The 20,963-nt window shown below is 41.8% G+C and overlaps 1 protein-coding gene across 11 annotated transcripts in view; it reads left to right on the forward strand.

Moving 5' to 3' along the window:
- NRG3 (neuregulin 3) overlaps positions 1–20,963 on the forward strand; it is a 938,337-nt gene that overhangs the window by 409,677 nt on the left and 507,697 nt on the right. For all 11 annotated transcript variants that reach the window (XM_074374319.1, XM_074374315.1, XM_074374318.1 and 8 more), the window contains exon 2: positions 8,656–8,785. In XM_074374319.1, the coding sequence (XP_074230420.1) occupies positions 8,656–8,785 (130 nt within the window). The remainder of the gene's footprint in view (positions 1–8,655; positions 8,786–20,963) is intronic.

Genomic DNA, 20,963 nt, shown 5'->3' on the forward strand with positions numbered 1-20,963 from the left:
ACGGTGATGTGCCCCTGCTCTCCTGAGGGTTAACTCAGTGCAGACCCCCCCAGCAGGGCTGTTTCATTAGAAGGGATTAAGTCTCCATGGGGATTTATAAAACCTCATCTTGGAGGTGAAAGTTTATGATTTGGGTTGGTGTGAGGATGTTGTCCTAGTCCATTTGGGCCGCTGGAACAGAATCCTGTAGACTGGGTGGCTTATAAACAACAGAAAGTGTATTTCTCCTAATTCTGGAGGCTGGAAATTCCCAGATCAAGGTACCAAGAGGTCTGATGTCTGCTGTGGGCTTCCTGGTTCATAGGCAGCCATCATCTTGTGTCCTCACCAGGTAGAAGGGAGGAGGGGCCTCTTTTATAAGCACTAATCACATTCATCAGAGCAACCACCACACACACACACACGCCACAAATACACAAAAAACTATATTCCTGTCTTCCAGAAGCTTACAGCCTATGGGACAAACAGATGAAAATAATGAAGGTTATTATTTCTAGCAGCTGATCTGAACATTTCCTCTAGGGGGAGATTCATTTTTTCTTACTTTGATAAATCAGCTCAAAGTCTGGGCTTCTCAGGCCTGTGTGTCGTCTGGGGCTCAAGACTGTGTGTAGCAGTCAAGCTGCCTCTGCTTGAAATAATGAAGAACAAAGAAGGGACAGTGAGGGGAGCAGGGCCTCGACCTTAATGGGGGAGGACCCAGGAGAAGAGCCCTGCACTTGGTGGCTCAACCCGAGGGATTCTGGAGAACTACTTAGTGGGGACTTTTTTTTTTTTTTTTTTTTTTTTTGCTGACTGTTTCACTGTCTCATGATACGCTCTCTGGATGAAATTCTGTAGATTACTGTGAGGGTGCGTGGGGTGCAGGGTGGGCCCCTGCAGAGAGGAGCGTGTGCAGAGGCCTCAGGGGACGGGGACATGGACCGTTTGAACAGTTGTGGCCAATGCACTGACAGCGGGGTGGGGAGAGCAGGCACTGAATATGAGCTGAGGACAGAGACAGACAGGGGCCCGGAAGGATTTTAGTCCTTCTTTATAAGAGCTCCCAAATGATTTTCTAGAAGGAAGTTGACAATCATTGTGTGGTTTTGCCCATATGGTGCAAACGGGTTGTGATGTGGTGATTCATTTTAGGGTGACAAGCATGCGGGTGGGCAGGTCTCGAATGAGCATTCCAGGTGAGATAAGATGGAGAGAAGTGGTGGGTTCCAGAGAGATTTAGAAAGTAGAATCACCTGTGTTCGGTGATTCACTTGGAGGGTGAGGAGGAGGATGGCTGCTGGGCGTCGGGCCTGCACAGGGGTCTCAACCGTGTGACACTAGCTGAGATGGAGAATCTTGAAGGAAGAAGAGGCTTGAGTTCAGCTTTCTACAAGTTAATTTTTAGGTGGCTTTAGGTTATCCATCAGAAGGGGAGGGGTGGGCCAACTGAGCTCAGAAACCCCTGCAGGCTGGAGGCGGAACTCTGAGAGTTACTGACACGTGGATGTCAGAGGGGATCACCCAACGCAGCTGGTTCTCAGAGTTTAGCAGGCTCGAGGGTTCCCTGGGAGCTTGTTAAAGCTGCATGCCGCCACTCACCTCCCGAGTTTCTGACGCAGTAGGTCTGGGGTGGGGCCCATGAATGATCATTTCTCGTGTTCTCCCAGATAATCCTGAACCTGCTGGTCTGAGGACCACACCTGGAGTAGCACGCAGGTAGGAGATAAATAAAAGTAGGGGGGAAGGACAGAAAAAAAAACTGATCTGTGGGAAGCACACAGTAGAGCAAGTCAGACTGTGTTAGTTTGAGTCCAGAAGCAACCAGCTAAGAGCCACGTGGCCTTGGGCCAGTGACGTCCGTCTCTGAGGCTCAGTTTCTCCATTTGTAAAAGAAGGATAGTAAATAGTAGCGTCAATTCATAGTATTGTTTTAAGGCCAAAAATAGCTAAAGGGAAATACTTAATTAGCACAGTGCTGAATATACACTAGGAGCTGCTTGGAGACTAGTCCTTAGGTTATCTGGTTTTAAATATAAGTTAGATGAGACAGGTGGCAAAAACCCAAAATCGACACTGTGATAGTGGGAGCCAGTTAAAGGGTTTTCATGAAGGTAGGAGTGGTTATGAGTTAGATGCTTCTGAGAGTTCCGACAAGATGAGAAAAAAATATTTAAACACCATTGGACTTAGAGATAGCTAGTGACATAGAGTGATGTGGGGAGCAGAGGTGGTGTTCCGGTGACAGTCACTGGTATTGTAACTACTGTAATTGACAGCAGTTTGTGTAGGTAGGCGTGTGTGTGTGTGTGTGCAGGTAGGAGGGAATATATTCAGCTTTAGGATAAACTCTGCAGCTCCCCAGTAAATGCATTTCCATTGAACGAGCTATGTCCCATGCAGGTGTACTTAAGCTGATGTGGTTTCTAAAAGCAAGATTTCAAACTGGAAGTTGGCACAGGTATGTCATGCAGGTTTAATAAGGGTCCTTTCTACAATTGTTTCACAAATTGATGGCTCTAGGATACCCCAGGAGCTGTCAGTTCTCACAGCAGCCCCGTGACTCAATTGAACTTTTAAATTCCTTGCCCAACATTTCCCATTTCTCCCACGCCAGCAAAGTGAACAATTGTCTGATCCCTGGCAGTGGGGAGAAAGCTACCTTTGCTTCTTGCCAGCTGAGAGATGGTTTGTTTCCCTTTCAAACACCACGGCATTCTTCTTGCAATTTTCCTTGACCATTAAATATTTTATAACTCTGTCTCATGCCAGCGTACCTTCCTGGGTGCCCAATAAGTGGCAGATTCAACAGGGAATTTTAATGTATGGTAGCGAGTTTCATTTACACTGCTCCCATGGAAGACCCTGCTGGCGTCCACAACCGTATTTAAATGGCTTTTAGCCTGTAGAGCTATTTTGCTAATCCTAAAAGCTTGTAGACTGCATCACCAGACTCTTAACTCTTCTTACAGAATTGTCATGTCATGAACTCTGTGGGGGAGGGAAAAAACTGCTTCATGAATCTGACATTTGCAAGCCAGACGTGTGAAGATGGATTTAGGGTCTGCGCCGTGCATCCTCACTTTCCTTCCTTCGGTGTTTCTGCTCTTCCTGCCTAGAATTCCTTCTCCTGTGCCAATTAAATCATGCCCGCTCCAGACCTAGCTCCAATGCCAGCCAACCCTTTGGGAAGCCTTTCGAGATGACTGTAGCCTGAATTAAGCTCTCCTCTTCTCTGATTATCTACTGCAGTTATTATCTGTAATAGCCTATTTAGCAGTCTTGTTCCTGCAACAAAATCTGTGTTCCCACAGTGTGCAGTGTGTTGAGCTGGCAACGGAGAAAAACCTCAGTAAGTAATATTCAGGTTCAAGTCAGTACTTAAGGGGGAAAAAACCAGTCATTGTTTTAATTCATTAATAAATTAACTTTCATTGCAAAATCTGCAGGGATTTCTGTCTTTCAGCCTTACATTTTCTTCCCATTTTGCCTTTAATGAATTAACCACCATCAGCTCCCACTGTGCATTTAATTACTGTACTGATTGCTTACTATGTATGCTACGTGATGTGGAAAGAATACAGAACTTAAAAGCAAAGCACTCTTCCTGACCTCCCTGGGGACAGAGACCAAAAATCAGAAAAATATAAGAAAACACATGAAACTAAACATAACAAGTGCCAGATGAGTGGTGCGGATAATTGCACAGCCACCGTGGTCCCAAGTGAATGGGCACTGTTTCTCGTGCCGGCAGCTACACTTCCATGACCTGAGACCTTGAACTTTGGTCACGGTGCTTGGAAGGGCCATTCTTAGCACTGTCTCTGTTCACCTGAAGTCTGACATTCCTTTATCCTTCATGCCATCTCTTTCAGAACACTTTCCCTAATGGCTTGTATTTTTTTTTTTCCACTCCTCCCTTTGCCTCCATTCTGTGGAGCAGATTTTCTGCTCTTCCTATTAAATTCTATACCCTTTACGTAAATTGCTTCTGGAACTCTTCTTATGTACTAACTTCTAAACATTTATTTGTATAGAGTTTTTCTTTTATGATGATAACAAAGGATGCCTACTTGACAATACAGAATGTTTAGAATAACACTCATGTACAAAAAGATCATTCTTCTATAAGTATCAATTGCGTGCACCTCTGTGTCAGGCTGTGGATCAGAGATGTGAAGACCTGTTCTTCCCCCACAAGCTCACAGTCCAATGAAACAGCAGCTTCATGAGTGGATGTGGTCAGAAACTGATGTCTGATGATGATGTACTTAAAAGGAAGGGAGAGCTTGGAAGACAAATCCAAATTCTTGGGAATCTGAGGCCCATTCTAGTTTACTTTCCTGGACCTTTATCCATGTAATTTTTTGAAGGCAATAAAGAGCTCTGTAACAATTTTATGTACCCAATTTCATGCCTAGAAACAGACGGTGCTCTTTGAATTTTAAATGCATGACAACATAGTACCAATGCTGTAGCCACCTTAGTGTGTTAGACTATCTTAAACGTGATGCAGTTTTAAAACATAAACAGGCTCATGTTGGACATGTTGGATACGTTCATAGATGAGAGCTCTATGTCTGATTGTTAAGGTACCCCAAAGTTATTTAGGGCCATAACTTTGATAGTTTGGAGTTAGATCGTCTCTGTTATCTCATTCCCACAAATGCCCTGTGTCTCCCCTTCAGAACAAACCACTCAGCTGTATCTCTGTTACAGCACACTGTGTCACCTTAGGGCACAGAAAGAAAAGAAGGAATTATACCTCCTATTTTATTTTTATCTCATTTTTATGTATGCTGTATTTTATGTGTTTGTAATATATTTTATATGCTAAAGATTTAAACAAATATATACATACGTGTACTTATAAGCAGATACTCAAATATGCAGGATGTCATCCAAAATTATTACTGTCTTTGTTGGGCTGTGTTTGGTCATAAGTCATAGAAAGCCTAACAGTGACTTGGACACAGTGCACTTCTGATTTATTTCCCACAAGTGTGGTCTTAGTATAGCTGCCTAGTGAATTAAGGAGTTTTCTATCTTTTCATCCGCGTGTGTGGCATGATGCCTTAGCAGCCTCTGTGATTTTAAGTGAGTATTGCCATATGGATACTATCTAGTGAAATGCCTGGGTAGGTTCTTAAGATTTCAAATGTATTGATGACTGCATTTTATTTACCTATAGAAGGCTCACACCCACCATTCTATTATTGTGTATTAAATTAAGTTAGTTTTAATACTTAATAATGTTTCCCTTGAGTCAGTCAAGTTCATCGTGAGGGATAAGCCTGTGTATTTTAAATCAATCTGGGGATTCGCTAAGGTATGGAAATAGACAAGGCGAGGGCATGTTTGACCTGACGTCTCTGTACTCTCCCACCGTGGACTTTCGCAGAGGCGTTTTACTTGGTTCCGATCCTGTGTGTTGTGCTCAGAGATGGGCACGTGATGGGGAGAGCGGTGGGTAGAAGAGGGCGGTGACCACGAGAGACCATCGTTGTCGGATGGAAACTAATTGATTGTAATTGCTTTGCCATTGTATTGCTCTTGGAAGCCTGAGCTTGTTAAAACGACTGATAATAAAATAAGGATCCCACTTTTTATGCGGCAGGTTGTGTTAATGAAAAGCTGTTCTTGGAGGAATGATCAGTGAATATCAATAAATGGATAATAAGAAATTAAAGAAAAACTTAACTAACTGATCGCGAATTAATATACTTCAGCAGTCAGAGCAGCAAGTCAGCTGTGTGGTGGCTCATATTGAATTTTTGGCTGGGAGCTCTTGAATTTTAAGTATTTCCCATGGGAAGAGAGATTGATTCTGTGTAGCTGTTTATCACGTACTGTCTTGAATAACAAACCTTCCCTGTGGAGGAAATCTGGAAAACAGACAGACAAACAAACAAACAAACAAAAAGTGTCTGTTTTGCAGAGCCTTCGTTCCATGCCGAAGTCTTACCAGGCAGGTACTTTGAAGTGGAAAACGTTCTGAAGTTCTCACTACACCACCATGAAAGACAAGATTAGAAGTGGGTTTTTTCCTCTTTTGGAAAAATGTCTGTTCAGTTCTTCTGTCCATCATTTAAATGAGTCGGCTGGGTGTTTGCTTTTTAATTGAAGTACAGTTGATCTAAAATGTTGTATGCGTTTCTGGTGTGCAGCATGGATGGACTTGGAGGGCATTATGCCAAGTGAAGTAAGTTGGACAGAGAAAGACAAATACTATAAGATATCACTTACATGTGGAGTCTGAACAAATACAGCGAACTAGTGAATACAACAGAAAAGAAACAGACTCACAGATGTGGAGAAGGAACTGGTGGCTACCAGTGGGGAGAGGGAAGGGGGAGAGGCAAGATGGAGGAGGAGGATTAAGAGGTACCAACGATCAGGTATAAAATAACCTACAAGGATGTATTGCACAACATGGGGAATACAGTCAATAATTTATAAAAATTATAAATGGAGAGTAACCTCTAAAAATTGTGAATTACTATATTGCACACCTGTAACATATAACATCGTGCATCAACTATACTTCAATTTTAAAAATATGATACTGTAAAATAAATACATAAATCAATTTAAAAAATGGATTTTTCAATGCTCACAGTGTATGAGTAGTGTATGAGTGACAGTCTGTGTGAATCTGAAGGCAGTGTTTATTTTTGCAATATTCATCTGTATTAAAACTAGTATACTAAAATGATAACATTAACGTGAAATTATATCTAACTTTGTGTTGTGAAATATGTTATTAGCTTTTTATCTGACGGTGATGACATCTTTGATGATCCTATCGTTCGTCAATGGCATTTAAACTTTAGTGATGTTAAAGTTATCAGATTATTGGAGACATTTTCACTAAGCACCAATTCTGACTGAGGCTCAACCTCTGACCTCAAGGAACGCACAGACTAAAGATACAGATAAACACGTAAACGGATGGTTGCTGGCAGAATTGAATGCAGTGATGCAAGCAATAAAAGCTGCGGGGGACACCAGGGAAAGATGACATCAGGGCTGAAGAATGTCTGGATGTCTTCCAGCAAATAAAAAGATGGTCCAGGAAGAAGGATTCGGTGTAACGGTTCCTGGTAATGGGGAAATAGGAAAATAGGTGGAAACGAAATTGTGTGTTTTAGGACACAAGAAGATGGGGCTAGAGAGGTGAAATTCCACATGGCTGTGTCCTTCTTTGCTCTCCTAAGGCATTTGGAGTTATTCTTTTGGGGCTGGGGACCACTGAGGATTTTCAGGTGTAAGGAGAACATGAGTGGATTTCCCTTCTGGAGCATCACTCAGTTTGGATGACGGGCAGGAGGGGGCTCCTTGTGACCTCCAGGTACTGCTGGTACAGTAACCCGTGCTGCTGAACATCATTATTAATCCATATCTGTGAAAAGGAAATCAAAGGAGCTTACGTGCTGTATCATGTATTCATCTCTGACTTTTTAAATAGATGCTTTTTCCCTGAATGTTGCAGTGAGATTGGTGCCAATACTCCAGTTGCTTGAAACCCTGAGCCTCGAATGTCTGCATAACTGGTTCTTCGTCCAGTGTAGAGCACATGCTTATGATTAGTTTCATATCTGGGAAGCTGATATACACATATAGCTTAATTTTAAAAATGTAGGTGATTTTGATTTTAAAAATATGTGTTTAAGATAATGCTAAAAAAAAAAAATGACAGTAATTTAGTCCTGTTAAATATTTACCAGGAACTTGCTTCACATTTGAGATTCCATTTCAGAATTTGGAACATTTACATTTTAATTACATAATAAAAGAAGAAGTGAAAGAATAATTGGCTTAGCTATTAGCGAATTACAGCTGTAGCAAAAAAAAAAAGCAAAACAAAACACACACAGACACAGAAGCTGACATTGGTCTCCATAGAACAGTCACAATAGATGCATGCTGATCCGTTATTTGATGACATTTGGCAAAAATAAGGGGAAAAGGGAATGTTTTTTCCAATCTTTTATGCATGTTTGTTAAAAACTGAAATTAATGAAAGTAAACTTGAGGTATCTGAATGTAGGGGCGTTGACCTTTGGCTGTTGACGTGTCCTCCGCTGGGACTTGTCTAGAGTGATTCCAGCTGTTAGAATCTAGTGGGGAAATAAGACAGTTGAATTCAGGGTTGTCTTAGTCAGCCAGTCCGAGCTACTATAACAGAAACCAGGGACCCGGTGGCTTATAAACAACAGAAATTTACTTCTCACAGTTCCAGAGGTGGGGAGTCCAAGATCCAGGTGCCTGTGGGTTCGGTGTCAGCGAGGACTGCCTAGTTCACAGGCGGCGAGTTACTTGCTGCGTCTTCACGTGGCTGGAGTGGACGAGGGAGCTCTCCAGAGTCTCTTAGGGCATAAATGATGTTCACAACCTAATCGCCTCCCAAAGGCCCTACCGCCTAATACCATCACATTGGAGGTTAGGTTTCAATATATGAATTGTAGGGGGACACAAACATTCAGTCTTTACAATGGTCCTCTCCAGTTGCATTTTTTTTTTCTTCAGTGCAGTGAGGGTCCATCCTGTCTGTCTAGAGTTCCTAAGGTCGGTGCCCATGAGATGGCCTCAGTGCGCAGATCCAGGCCAATGACAGGAGCGGGGGGTGTCCAAATGCACTGCTGATGGCATGTCTCTGTGTGCTTCTCGCTGCAGATACGACGACATATTCCACGGAGCGATCTGAGCACTTCAAACCCTGCCGAGACAAGGACCTTGCCTACTGTCTCAATGATGGCGAGTGCTTTGTGATCGAAACCTTGACCGGATCCCATAAACACTGTCGGTAAGCCACTGCGGCAGCTGGCACTGAGGGCAGGTCCCCAGAGAGGCCTGGGTGTGACGGGGGTGCTACACTCCAGGAGTGTACGATGTGATGCGTGCAGTCCAGTGTGTGAATGGCAGAATCAGCAGCCTTAAAATGGGAAGGAACAAGGCTGCGATCCTTTAGGATTTGAGGAAGCGAAAACTGAATTAAAGTAGACAAGATTTGAGTTTTACTTGATCAAGTAAAGGGAGATCTGCTTTGCTATGATACCAACTTAACAGGAATAGTCATTTACTCATGTTAGAAGCCTGGATTTCTGGTGTGGGATTTAGGCACATATGGTCACACTCAAAAACAGTCTCTTCCTGCCCACCTCCAGATTGTGGCATGACAAAGCAAACTGCTCATCCGGGCTCGAGAGCCTCAATGTTTATTGTGAACCAAACCCCAGAGAGTGTAACCGTGTCCAGGGAAAACTGCATCTTATTTTGATTCTGCCCCTCGTTTATTCCTTTCAATAATGTTAACACTTCTGATGATGAAATACTCTCCAGCAAGATGTTATAAATGAAATCATAGTCCTGTTGCAGTTTGGGTGGAGAACGACTCGGGGAAAATTCCCAGTGGAGATCAAGAAGTTTATGTAATTGCTAAAAATGAAAACAAGTGGAGACAAATCATGCACTTGTAGACACTGCAGCTTTAAGGCTCCGTAGAATAATCAAATTAGCATTCCCTAAATATTTCCCACCGAGCTATTATTTCCAGCGCTACCCTGGTAATTTGTTTTCCCTTGCAATCATATATGCTTCAGTGATCATATGTATCCACACCCTTTTCCTTCCCTTTATTTACTCTTCTCATATGACCCAGTTATTAAATTAATTATTCTGAATCTTGAAGCATGGAAAATTATGGCTTTCTTCTCTCCCTCTCTTGCTGTTATAAAACTTTATTCCATGTTGCGGTATTAAGATGGCACAGAGAAATGCGTCTTATAGTCCTGCCTGGCTCCACGGGCCACCTCAGCCCATGGGGAAGGTGAGCTGGCTTTGTGGGCAGTGACACGGGTTTGGAAGAGCTTATCAACGATTGCGGCCAATCTCTATAAGAGTCATCCTGTATCCTGTGTCAGGACAAGCAGAATTATGATCTTTTTTCACCCTCGACATGATGGCTTTCACGTGACTTGGGCAGCGCTGTTATGCTGACCTCATTTACAAAATTTACAACCCGTTTCTGTCCTCTGCGAACCTGATTTGGGGCTGGGGGGAGTGGAAACAGTTCCTTCCCGCGTTCTTCTTCTCTTGCTGTATTTATTAGATCAGGGCAGACACAGGTAGGAAGCACACAGGTGACTTGAAGACCTCAAGGGAAAAGCCAAGAATGAGCTACCCTTTCAAAGCACGAAGTGCATCCACACTTTTATGGGTATTCAGTTACCTGTTAAAATTAACCTCTGCCAATCCAGTGGGGTCATTGTGTGGAGGTGGGCAATGCAATCAAGTAAGCTTGCATTTCTGATTGTTGGGTGAAAGGATGAATGAGAAGTCTCACCAAAGCAGGGTCTTCTGTGATGCTGTTTTACCCCAAGGAAGCCTCAGCTCAGGCCCCACCACTGTATGCTGGCAGGTCTGATTCATCTTTTCCAAAACTGAGAGTGTTGGAAACAAACAAACAAATTCCTATTCTTTCATTAACAGACAGCCTGACTGTATTCTCAGTTAAGTTCAAGGGCATATGAGTTTGCTACAGCTGCTGTAACAAGCTGCTACAGATTGGGTGGTTTAAACAGCAGAAGTATGTTTTATCACAGTTCTGGAGGCTAGAAGTCTGGGATCGTGGTGTCAGCAGGGTTGTTTCCTCTGAGGGCCACGAGGGAAGGGTCCCTTCCAAGCCGCTCTCCTTGGCTTGCAGATGGCTGTCTTCTCCCTGTGTCTTTTCATTTTCTTTCCTCTGTGTGTGTCTTTATCCAAGTTTCCTTTTCTTAAAAGGACACCAGTCATAGTGAGTTAAAGTCTACTTTAACAACCCTATTTTAACTAGTTACCTTTATAAAGACTCCTTCTCCAGATATGGTCACATTCCACGTACTGGCCTTCATGAGTTAGCACTTCAATGTATGAGTTATTTGGGAGACATAATCCAGCCTGTGACAGTGGGTCTCAGGTCCAGGAAAAAGTCCTTTTCTTTTGCACGTATGTACATGTCTAATTTTTTTTAACATACACAGGCAGATACATATCTGTGGTTTGGCTGGAACGATGTCCATGTATAATAATTTTGGGCTTCTGTCTTCATATTTCTTGCATATTTCCGCACAGACAACCTGTTATTTAACATGGAGTCACAACATAGCTAATCATGACAAAAGACCAGCCTGAGACAGAACTGGAACTCGAGTAGGTTAATAGATGCCTATAAATCTCCTACTAGTGCATGTGAATAAATCACACGTCTGACGTGTCAGCTATTCATCTCCCAGGCTTGGCTGTGAGGAGAGGGCTTACACGTGTCCCTGCATCAGCCGCTTCTAGGAATTCTGATGTAGTTACTAATAATGTGCCGGTTTTGTACAGCACTCTCTTCAAGTGGTACATTTCATTTCATTCTCCTCCATCAGACGGAGGTTTATTGAGTATCTCCTATGACCAAGATACCGCTGAATAAACACATACAGAAATGAACCAGGAATTAAATGGCATTGCACTTTGCAGTGCACTTGGAGTATGTGAATCATCGCTGGGAAATGAGGAAAACAAGGGAAGCGACTTGTGTGTGACTGGCAGGCTACTGGGGGCATCTTTATGATGCATTACTAACTGGATTACGTTGCAAGTGAAATAAAACCCAGCTTAATGGATCAGAGCATCAAGATTAAGGGGTGTACCTAAGTCTGGCTCATTAGTTTGCTTTTTATGTGTCTCCAAAGATTAAACATTCAAATCCAAGAGAAATTAAGATTATATATATCTTTGGTATTTTAAAAATACATTGCAATCCAATTATGAACTGAATCAAGATACTTTTTCTAGGTTGTGAAAAACTCATCATACTCTGACACTTTTATGCTTCCTCACCAGGGAAGAATGGTAGCAAAGCTACTTAGCTTGTCCCTGGTAGAGACCCTGAAAGTGTGTGCCCAGAAATGTTAGAACTGCGAGTCTCGGGATAAGGGAGGTTTCACGGTTTCCTGTTTGTTAGTTTCTCGCTTTTTAGTGTATCTTCAGATCTTTCAAAGAACTGTTTGTGGTGGGAATGATTATAAATTATAGTGCAAACTAATGAAAAGTTAAAGGGAAAACCAAGAGTCTAAAGAATTTGACAGAGGGATTTCAAAGAGCAATACATACACAGGCAAACTTGGTGCTGCTGAATTTAAAATACAAGCCATACATCGTTGGCAGACTGATTAGTGAAAACAGAACCTGGTATATTGTGGCACTGAGTGTGGAATGAGGAGAGACTCGTAAGTCAAAGGAAAAATGAGAGTCTGGCTATTCAGTACATTTGGTTGACTATCAGGTAAAACAAATCAAGGTTGGATTTTTCCTTCCTTCTTAAACATACCAAAAGTTGCTCTGAATGAATTCAGAAGTTAATGTGACAAAGTATTAAAGAAAACAGTACATAAAATGACATATTTGTTTAGGTCAGCCACTGAAACGAACTTTTGAGCAAAAAGCAATGAAAGGAAAAATTAACAGCCTTGATGCAACATTTAAAAAAAAATCTGTGTATCAAAAAAAAAATGTAAGGGGAAATACTGTGCTTTTAATAATAAAGAAACTGGCCAAGTCAGGGAAGGCTAAAAAAATTACAAAAAAACCAAAAAGAAACAAAATTAAAAGACCGATAAAGTATCAGTAACCTATACAGCAAACGTGGCAAAGAATGAACAGTCTGAAGAAATCACATAGATCAATAAAAGTAACACTAAAATTAAGTCTCTAGGAAAATGGGCAAACGAGAGAAGCATCCTCTTCCTTTGAAAAGGAAGTATGAAAGATTCTCAGCCTCGCAAAGCAATGCAAATTAACTGTTTTGTTTGCCTATCATGTGTTTAATGATTTTTAAACGCAAATCATTTTTTAAAAGTGCAGTGAGAAAACTTCATCCCACTGACGGAGTGTACTTTGTTAAATGTCTTCTGTGGGTAATATTTCAGTGTGTTTCAGTATTTTTACATTTTAGCTAAGAGTCCAGCTTAGAGAAATGTATATGTAGATTTATTTTTAAGGATGTTCACCACAAGATTTGTAATAGCAAAACAAAGAAACAAAAATACCTGAATTTAGGCATCCATGTAAATTAGAATCTATTTATACCTTGGATGAATTCAACATAGCTAGAATTTTCAAAATGTTTTAAGGATATGAAAACACTCATTATATCATGTTATGTATGAAAATCAGGAGATAAAACTGTGAAGTTGAACATACAATAGCAATCCAATTCTGAAAAAGAACTAAATAAAAAAGCTAATAGAATTTACAGCTACTCTATTTTTTGAACCTTATGAGTTTTCCAAGGTCTGTACATCGCAGGTGTATTTCATTTATGTAACATCTAGTTAAGGCACCTGACCCCTGCTTCTCATCTTTCCACTAAGAAAGACAGATAGTGTCTTTCTCTGTTAAATCAAGGTCACAATAATTCACTATTATTAGGCTGGTAAGAGAACTTTCAATTAAACCGTTCCATGTTAAACACTACCAAGTCTATTGGAATGTGTCTGCCCCTTTTGTTAGTAATTCATTTATGCTCCGTATAATAATTCTTTTCCACACTGAATTCATGTGTTTTGAAACATAGAACAAAATCTGACTGAGCAACAGGAAGGTACATCGTATGTAAATGAAGCTCAGTAGAGCAGGAAAGCAAGTCACTAGAAACCCCTTGAATCAAAATATCCTGAACAAAAGCAGGGCATTCTCAAATATGTTTATTTGCATGTCATTTCTAGAAATTTTAAGAACTTGAGAAATGGTGCTCTCTGTAACGTATTTCACTAAAGTGCACAAGGTAGCCATTGTAACTGAAAAGACTGCTAGTCATCTGAACGGACCAAACGTGTTTCCGAGACCAAATTCAAGTTAAAAGGGATGTGTCTCTTCTGAATTGAAGTTCATTAAATGTTGCACCAGCCTTGCTGCAAAAATGGATTTTCAAAACTTTTGGAAAGGACAGCATTTGAGCTGAATTTGACCTGTAGTGATCATTTTGGAAATCTATCAAGCCATTCATTTGAAGATGCTTGAATCACTTGAAATATGAAACTGCTGGAAAGAGGCAAGCAATCCAGTAGCAACCACTGCCCGAGGCAAGGCTTCCATAAAGGGGCTGATGGGCTGTGCAGCAAGCTGGGTGCAGTGCTCGTAGGAGTCTGTGAGTTGGGGGTGGGGAGGCGGCATTGAAAGGGAAGGAGAGCCCCTCGAGGATGCTGCTCTTCACCGTGTCTGGTTCTGCTTCAGTACGTTTTGAAATCAAAGCTTCCGTTTTTAAGAGAACTGACTGAGCACCATGAAACGATATCCCTGTGATACACTGTATACAATTATAGGACCATCCCCGTCAGTGCTTTGGTCCATCGCTTTGGAGGTCCATTAGCTCGTCCATCCTGGGAGGGTCCTCCTTATCAAAAGTTTCCCCAGTAAGTGCTCTGAGAGAGGCCACTAATGATTCCCTGTGGCTGAAGCAAGTCAGAATGGAAATGGAGTTTTGGCACACATCCCTGAACTCCATTGACAGGAGAGGATGGAGGCTGAAGTGTCTATAAATCCAAGCCGAGTGGCAGAGGCCCTGCAGAGTGGAACTGAGTAACAGGGTAAAGGGCCTTGGAAGAGTTTTCAAGTTCATGAGAATGTTTGCTGCAGCCCAGACATAATTTGAGTAATTAGCAATAGCCATGTTCATACCAAGTGGTCTACTGGTCGCCCTTGACAAGGAGAAGTGTGCCGAGTGGTAACCATTTGTCTTCTTCTCTGTGGATGATGTTTGTCAAAATAGCCTCAACTCAGAAAGCAAACAGACCAAGAACAACACAGTGAACATAATTTTGCAACTTCATGACCCTTAAACTTCTGGTTTAAACTGTCTGCATTTGACCTGAGCTCATGTTCTCAAAGGACTACTGAAATATCATGCAGAAGACCAGAAAAACACATTTGATACAGAATAATAACACATCTTCTAGTTTATTTAATGACCAAAGATTTTTATTTTATTTTAATTTTTTCTAACTTGATAGGCAGCTCTCTTTTTATGCATGAGAAACATTGCTTCTTGAGGCGATTATGATTTGGGTTTTTTGTTATGTCAAAGAATTGATATAAATTTGTGTTTTTAAGTAGCTTCCTTCTATGACGTGGGGTGAGAAGTACGTGAGGCAAGGGTGGGTGTTCCGATGAAGAGACTTGAGTTAAAAGTTCTGCTTGGCTTTATAGCGGCTGCATTAGTTCTTGGGCAAGTCATTTAACCAGAAACTTCCATCTTTTATTAAAAAAGAAACAGTGAGACAGATAGACAGACACACACACACACACACGCTAATACCTGCCTCAAAAGGTTGATGTGAGAATTAAAAGCAGCAACATATAGAAAAACTCAACGTATAGGAGACACTATGTATCATAGTTATTTCTTCTACCTCCCTTCTGCTCATATTAAAACCAAACAAAAACCTGTTTGCTGGAATCCTGTGAGAGAGACTGAGTGGGTATCATCTGCCTATTTCATTACGAGGAGACTTAGGTTTAAAAGGGTCGACCTGTGCCCGGGCTGCACGGTGGGCACTCAGTCTCCCAGACCCACCAGTGGAAGTTAAAGAAAACTGACCCAGAGGACGATGTAAAAGCACAGCAATACCTGATCACGGGCAAGGACGCTTCCCAGAATCAAGGCACCTTGTAGCTATTCAAGCAGCAAACTTAAGGGAAAAGCAGGAAGCAGAGGCCACCGTTTGTTAGGGGAATCCCCCCTGTTGACCATTGCTGACTAGCGGAATCTGCAGAAAACTCTCCTCCCCTCTTACTTTTCGAGCATTCAGGCTGAGGACCCTTCATCTGTCTCCTCCACAGCGACCCCTGGACCCTCCTCCCCAGGCACCTGCTTCCTCGGGGCTCAGGGTCCTGTTAGGGTCGGAACAGTCTGGGAGCTCCCACGCAGAGTCAGAATGATGTGACCGCATATGCCGCCGTTTAAGTGGAGAAGAGAGGATTTCACCAAGTTTAGTTTTATTTTATTTTGTCTTATTTTTGACTGAGGTATAGTCAGTTTACAATGTGTTGATTTCTGGTGTACAGCATAATATTTCAGTCATATATACACACATATATTCATTTTCACGTTCTTTTTCATTGTGGGTTACTACAAGATATTGAATATAGTTCCCTGTGTTATATAGTATAAATTTGTCTTTTATTTATTTTTATATTTAGTAGTTAATATTGGCAAATCTCAAATTCCCAATTTATCCCTTCTCACCCTACTCCTCGCACCCTGGGAGAAACAGACTCACCAAGTTAATTTTAAAAATTAAGAACATTTATCCCTAACTAACCAGTTTAGCTAGTGATGGTCTGTCCATACAGATGTGAGCAAGGGTAACCACGGAAACACAGCCCCCTGTGGTGCAGGCTCCATCAGGCGAGCATGCCAGTGAAACCTTCCCGGATCAGGGCAGTGTTGGCGGGGTGTCCCGCCTGGCCTCCTGGGGCACTGAGGGAACTGGCGACCTTCTTCTGCAGTCTGTCTGTCTGCCATTGGAAGGACTCTGGCTCTTGCCTAAGTTTTAGAGCATGGAGCTGCATTTCACCTTTCTGAGGATGATGTTTCTTTCCAGTTAACTTGGGTCTGAGCATCTTTTGAAAAATATAAAAGATGATTTAAGGGCCAAATCACACAGTCTGTGCATGTACCAAAATGTCAGCCTTTGTATACTTGGGTAAGTTACACTCCCCAGATGGAAGAGCATCAGCCAATCTAGCTGAAAGAAATCCGGGGAGTGTGTGCATGGTGATTCCTGTGTGTCAGGCACCCATCGCAGCCCTGCAGGGCGGTGGCAGCGACTGAGGCCGAGGGCATTTCTCAGATTAGACAGCACTGGGGCCAGGACTCAGACTAGGCAGGCTGACTCCAGGGTCTGCACCCTTAACCTCTCCACTGGCGCCTCTCCTTTAAAATTGCTTGAGGTCCAGGAATCCTATAATCCGAACTGCTTAAAAATGAAAACATTTAAACTCTGGCTATCTTTATGATATCTCAATATTAAGTAAATCTATACAGATGTATGTATAATTATGTGGAACTAATATATACATATTTAAATTCCCCAACATACAATAATTTGAGTGACCATATGGATTGTCATCCAAATCCAAAAAATCTGAGGTGCAATGGGCAGTTTTAATAATTTCTTCTGTAAAATAAGTGTAAGTATAAAATAAGAATGCCCTGAGCCAGATAGGACCTACGGTTGCCCTAATTTTAATTCAGGCAAAACTCAGTTTCATAGAAAAGCAGACCACCATTTGCTATAATATATACTGTGTTTTTCTTAATATAAATTTCACAATATTGTGCAACCTCTGCATTGGCATTCCCCAAGTGAGCTGAGAGTTCCCTGAGTCACTGGGGACTGGCAGAGTCTGGACAAGAAGGCAGAGCAGGGCCTCTCCGCTATACCCCAAATCTGGGGAAGTACACACTGACATTCAATCAGTGTTCTCTTTAGTTACTAATATACTGAGCTTTTATTTGTGAAAACTAAAAATCATGATGGGAAAGCCAAGCCCTCCTTGTTTATAGACGGCGTTGTTTCTGAAGTTTATCTTGGAGCACACCTCTGCAACTCTGTGTAATTTTTTTTTTTATGATGACAGCTATCCTGGTGGGTTTATGAAAATCAGGAAAATGGCTTGAAGCAAAATCAATCCTATATACACCCAGGTGCACACACACACATACATATATGCTATGCTTACTAGGTATTCAGCATCAAAGCAGAGCACTGAGATTCAGTAGCAAACAAGAAAAGAAAAAGGCTCCTTCCTTTACAGCACTCGCTGTTAGTTGGAGCACCAAGAAGGCAACACAATCTGGTGTCACAGGAGGCACAAACACTGACAGTCCCTAAGCACCAACGCTCACACTTGGACTAGGAAGGAAATCTTTACCAGACTGGTAAACTTGGAGGAAATGTCTTCATCAAGTCCGTTTACATACAACACCCCTTGCAAGCGTTTAAAAATGAGAAATTGAAGGTAATATTTTAAAAAGGAACAGGAAAAAGAAATGAAAGCATTAAACATGGCTCAGGGAGTGTCTGGCTTGGAGACCTCATCTTTGAGTGATACAGAATGTGTTTATAGATATATATGTCATATGTGAGTGGTATAAAATGTTATGTTTAGTCCTATCCTACATACACAAACAGAATGGTGATTTTATACATTATTGCCATCACCCCACCAATATTTGTTAAGCATATTCAATGTTCCAGGTCCAATGGAAGTTGGTAGGAATATTGATGAGGAATATTCTCAGAAAAACTCATAAGGGAAGGGTTGGGAAGGGCATTTTCTAGCTCAATGTGACAAGTTCTGTGATCCGTATCATCCAATCTATATGAATTCTATGTGCATAGCTCAGCTCTGCATGGGAGAATCTAAAACCCAAAGGTCCTGGAGCCAGGAAGAGCTTCTGAGAGAGAGTAACATACGAATTTGCACTTGGAAAGCTAAGAGCCTACTCATTTCTTGTTTTGAAGCCTGCCCTTGCTTGTCAACCAAGGCATGGAGAGTTGAGCTGCTGTTGGGGAAGATTCCCTTCAAACCTCAGGCAGGAAATTTCAAAATTATTTTAGATGCAATTAAGAATAATCAGTTTTATATCATAAATTCTTCATGCAATTGGTCACATCTTTTCTGAATTATTTCCTTCAATTATTTCCTCTCTTGTGTCCAGATTGTTCTCAAAAACATAATCAAGGCACAATAACATTTTTAATTCCATTCCCTCAAACTCTGAATTTTTATGGTGAGTGAAAAGAGCAGACAAGAGTATGGTTTTCCAAACCTAGTGTCACACTGATTAAATTACAGAATAAAGATGCATTTTCTTTATTCATAAGTACTTTATGTTTTCTATCTACCTATATGAAACATTTGCAAAGGCTATTTAATAGCCACAATCTAAAAATTAATTTATTAATACCCTAGATATAAGAAATGATTTTCCAGCACTAAAATTTTCCTTACACATTAAACATCCCCATTCAAGGATATCTTGACCATTGATCATTGTTGAATTATTCAGGGAGAATATAAAGGAGCTACATTTAAAGGTACTTACTGGCATGTTCAAGATTTTGCAGTTTAGTCTTACATTTTCCCAATTAAAAAAAAAGTATTTTTTTTTTCCTCCAGCAGAACTGCTATGAAGCTCATACAAGGTCAAAGCAAAGTAAGGTAACCATGCAGGGCATAAACAGTGACACTGAGACGCAGCAGAAACCAGGGACAGCAGAGTGGTAGGGGTTCCTAAAACACAGCGACTTTCTAGTTTGCCAAAGACTAGTTTCTCATTTAAACACATCATAAGTGCAGTTTTAGCTCACATCAGGGAAAGGAGTTATCATTCCAACAGCAGACTTCATTAAACAAACAGACCCCAGGCGTCGAGGCAGACGGGTGGTGCTCTAAGAGGGGAGGGTGGGGAGACTGAAATCGTGCCAAGAGGCCAGCATGCCCTGAGCCTGGCCTCCCTGGAGTCCTCTGACAGCACATTGATCCCAATGACCCTGTGCGCCTGAAGGGCAGAAATTCAATTAGGGAGCTCTCAGCTCTGAGCCTCAGGAAGGAGAGCTGTGCGTGTTGATGGGTGTCTCCAGTGCTGGAGGAGAACTGTTCTCCGGCAGTTATAAAACAGAGGCCAATAATAGGACAACGGAGAGTGAAAAACACTAGGCTGGAAAGAATTGGCAGAAAGGATGAGCTGATAAAGCATCTGCTTTGAATCAGGTCATAATTTCGCTGCGGTTTGGGGTGTTCTTCTGGGCTAATTTACAGCCACAATTGAAGTCACTCGGAAGCCTTACTCTCTGTGACAGGGCTTTATTTTCAGTGCTCTGGAAAAGCTCTTTTCTTTCTGCCTGGGTTAGCATGTGTGAAAGAAATAATGATTATTTTAATGATATTAAAGTAGCTTTGATCTCTTCCCCCCACAAGCTAACCAAAACATTATCTGGATGTATGAAATGATTCATTTGTGAACAAAACTTCTGTTTCTATTATAAGAGTCCTGGTCACCTGCCTGACTCTCCCACTAGGCTGTGAGTTCATCTTTGCTTCTGGAACCTGCCACCTACTCAGTCAAAATAAAAGGTATGAATGAAAAGAACCCTAGACAATACCTGCCACCTGCATTTTGCAGAGGACAAATGGGAGGTGTTAAAAGGGAGACAACATAAATGCTAATAGCCATCACACTTACCAAGTGCCAGGCAGAAGTTTCAAGCCTTTATACATTGCTTCCCGATTGCCTGCCTTGGCCTCGTATTAAATCTGCAAAAGGATGTGTATCCTCATTTGATGTCAAGAAGGAACCTTGGAGAGAGAAAGTAGCGTCTGCGGGGACATCCAGCCAGTAGGTGGCAGGATTGAGCACCAAGCTCGGTTCTGTTGAACTCTCGGCCTCTTGATCTTCCAACCTTGTCCAACTTACATTATTGTAAAATCATCGAGGTTGAAGGTTAAAAGTCTGGGTTCTCAGGATCCTCCTCTGAAGCTTCTGACTCAGGTCTTGAGACGGGACCCTACCATCAATCATGCATTCAGCCGATACCATGATTGAGACAAATTTGGGACACAGTGAATGACACTAGTGTTTCTCAAACTTTGATGAGTGTGTGAGTCCTCTGGGGATTTTGTCCAATTGAAGATTCCTGTAGAGTAGGTCTGGGGTGAGTTGAGATCCTGTATTTCTAATAATGTCCCAGGTGATGCCCATACTGCTGGCCTGTGGGCCATACTTGGAGAAGCGAGGAACCAAATCAGTCCTGGTGCCTAGCACACGATGCGACCCTCTTCCTCATCCCAGGAGCCTTGCCCTAATTCCACCACTACGATACGTCCTCCACTCATATGAAAGCTCAGTAGTCATGTCTGAGCAAGATTTCCTGCACACACATGAGGCT

The sequence above is a fragment of the Camelus bactrianus genome, chromosome 11 (genome assembly GCF_048773025.1).
Source record: "Camelus bactrianus isolate YW-2024 breed Bactrian camel chromosome 11, ASM4877302v1, whole genome shotgun sequence".
Classification (NCBI taxonomy): Eukaryota; Metazoa; Chordata; class Mammalia; order Artiodactyla; family Camelidae; genus Camelus; species Camelus bactrianus.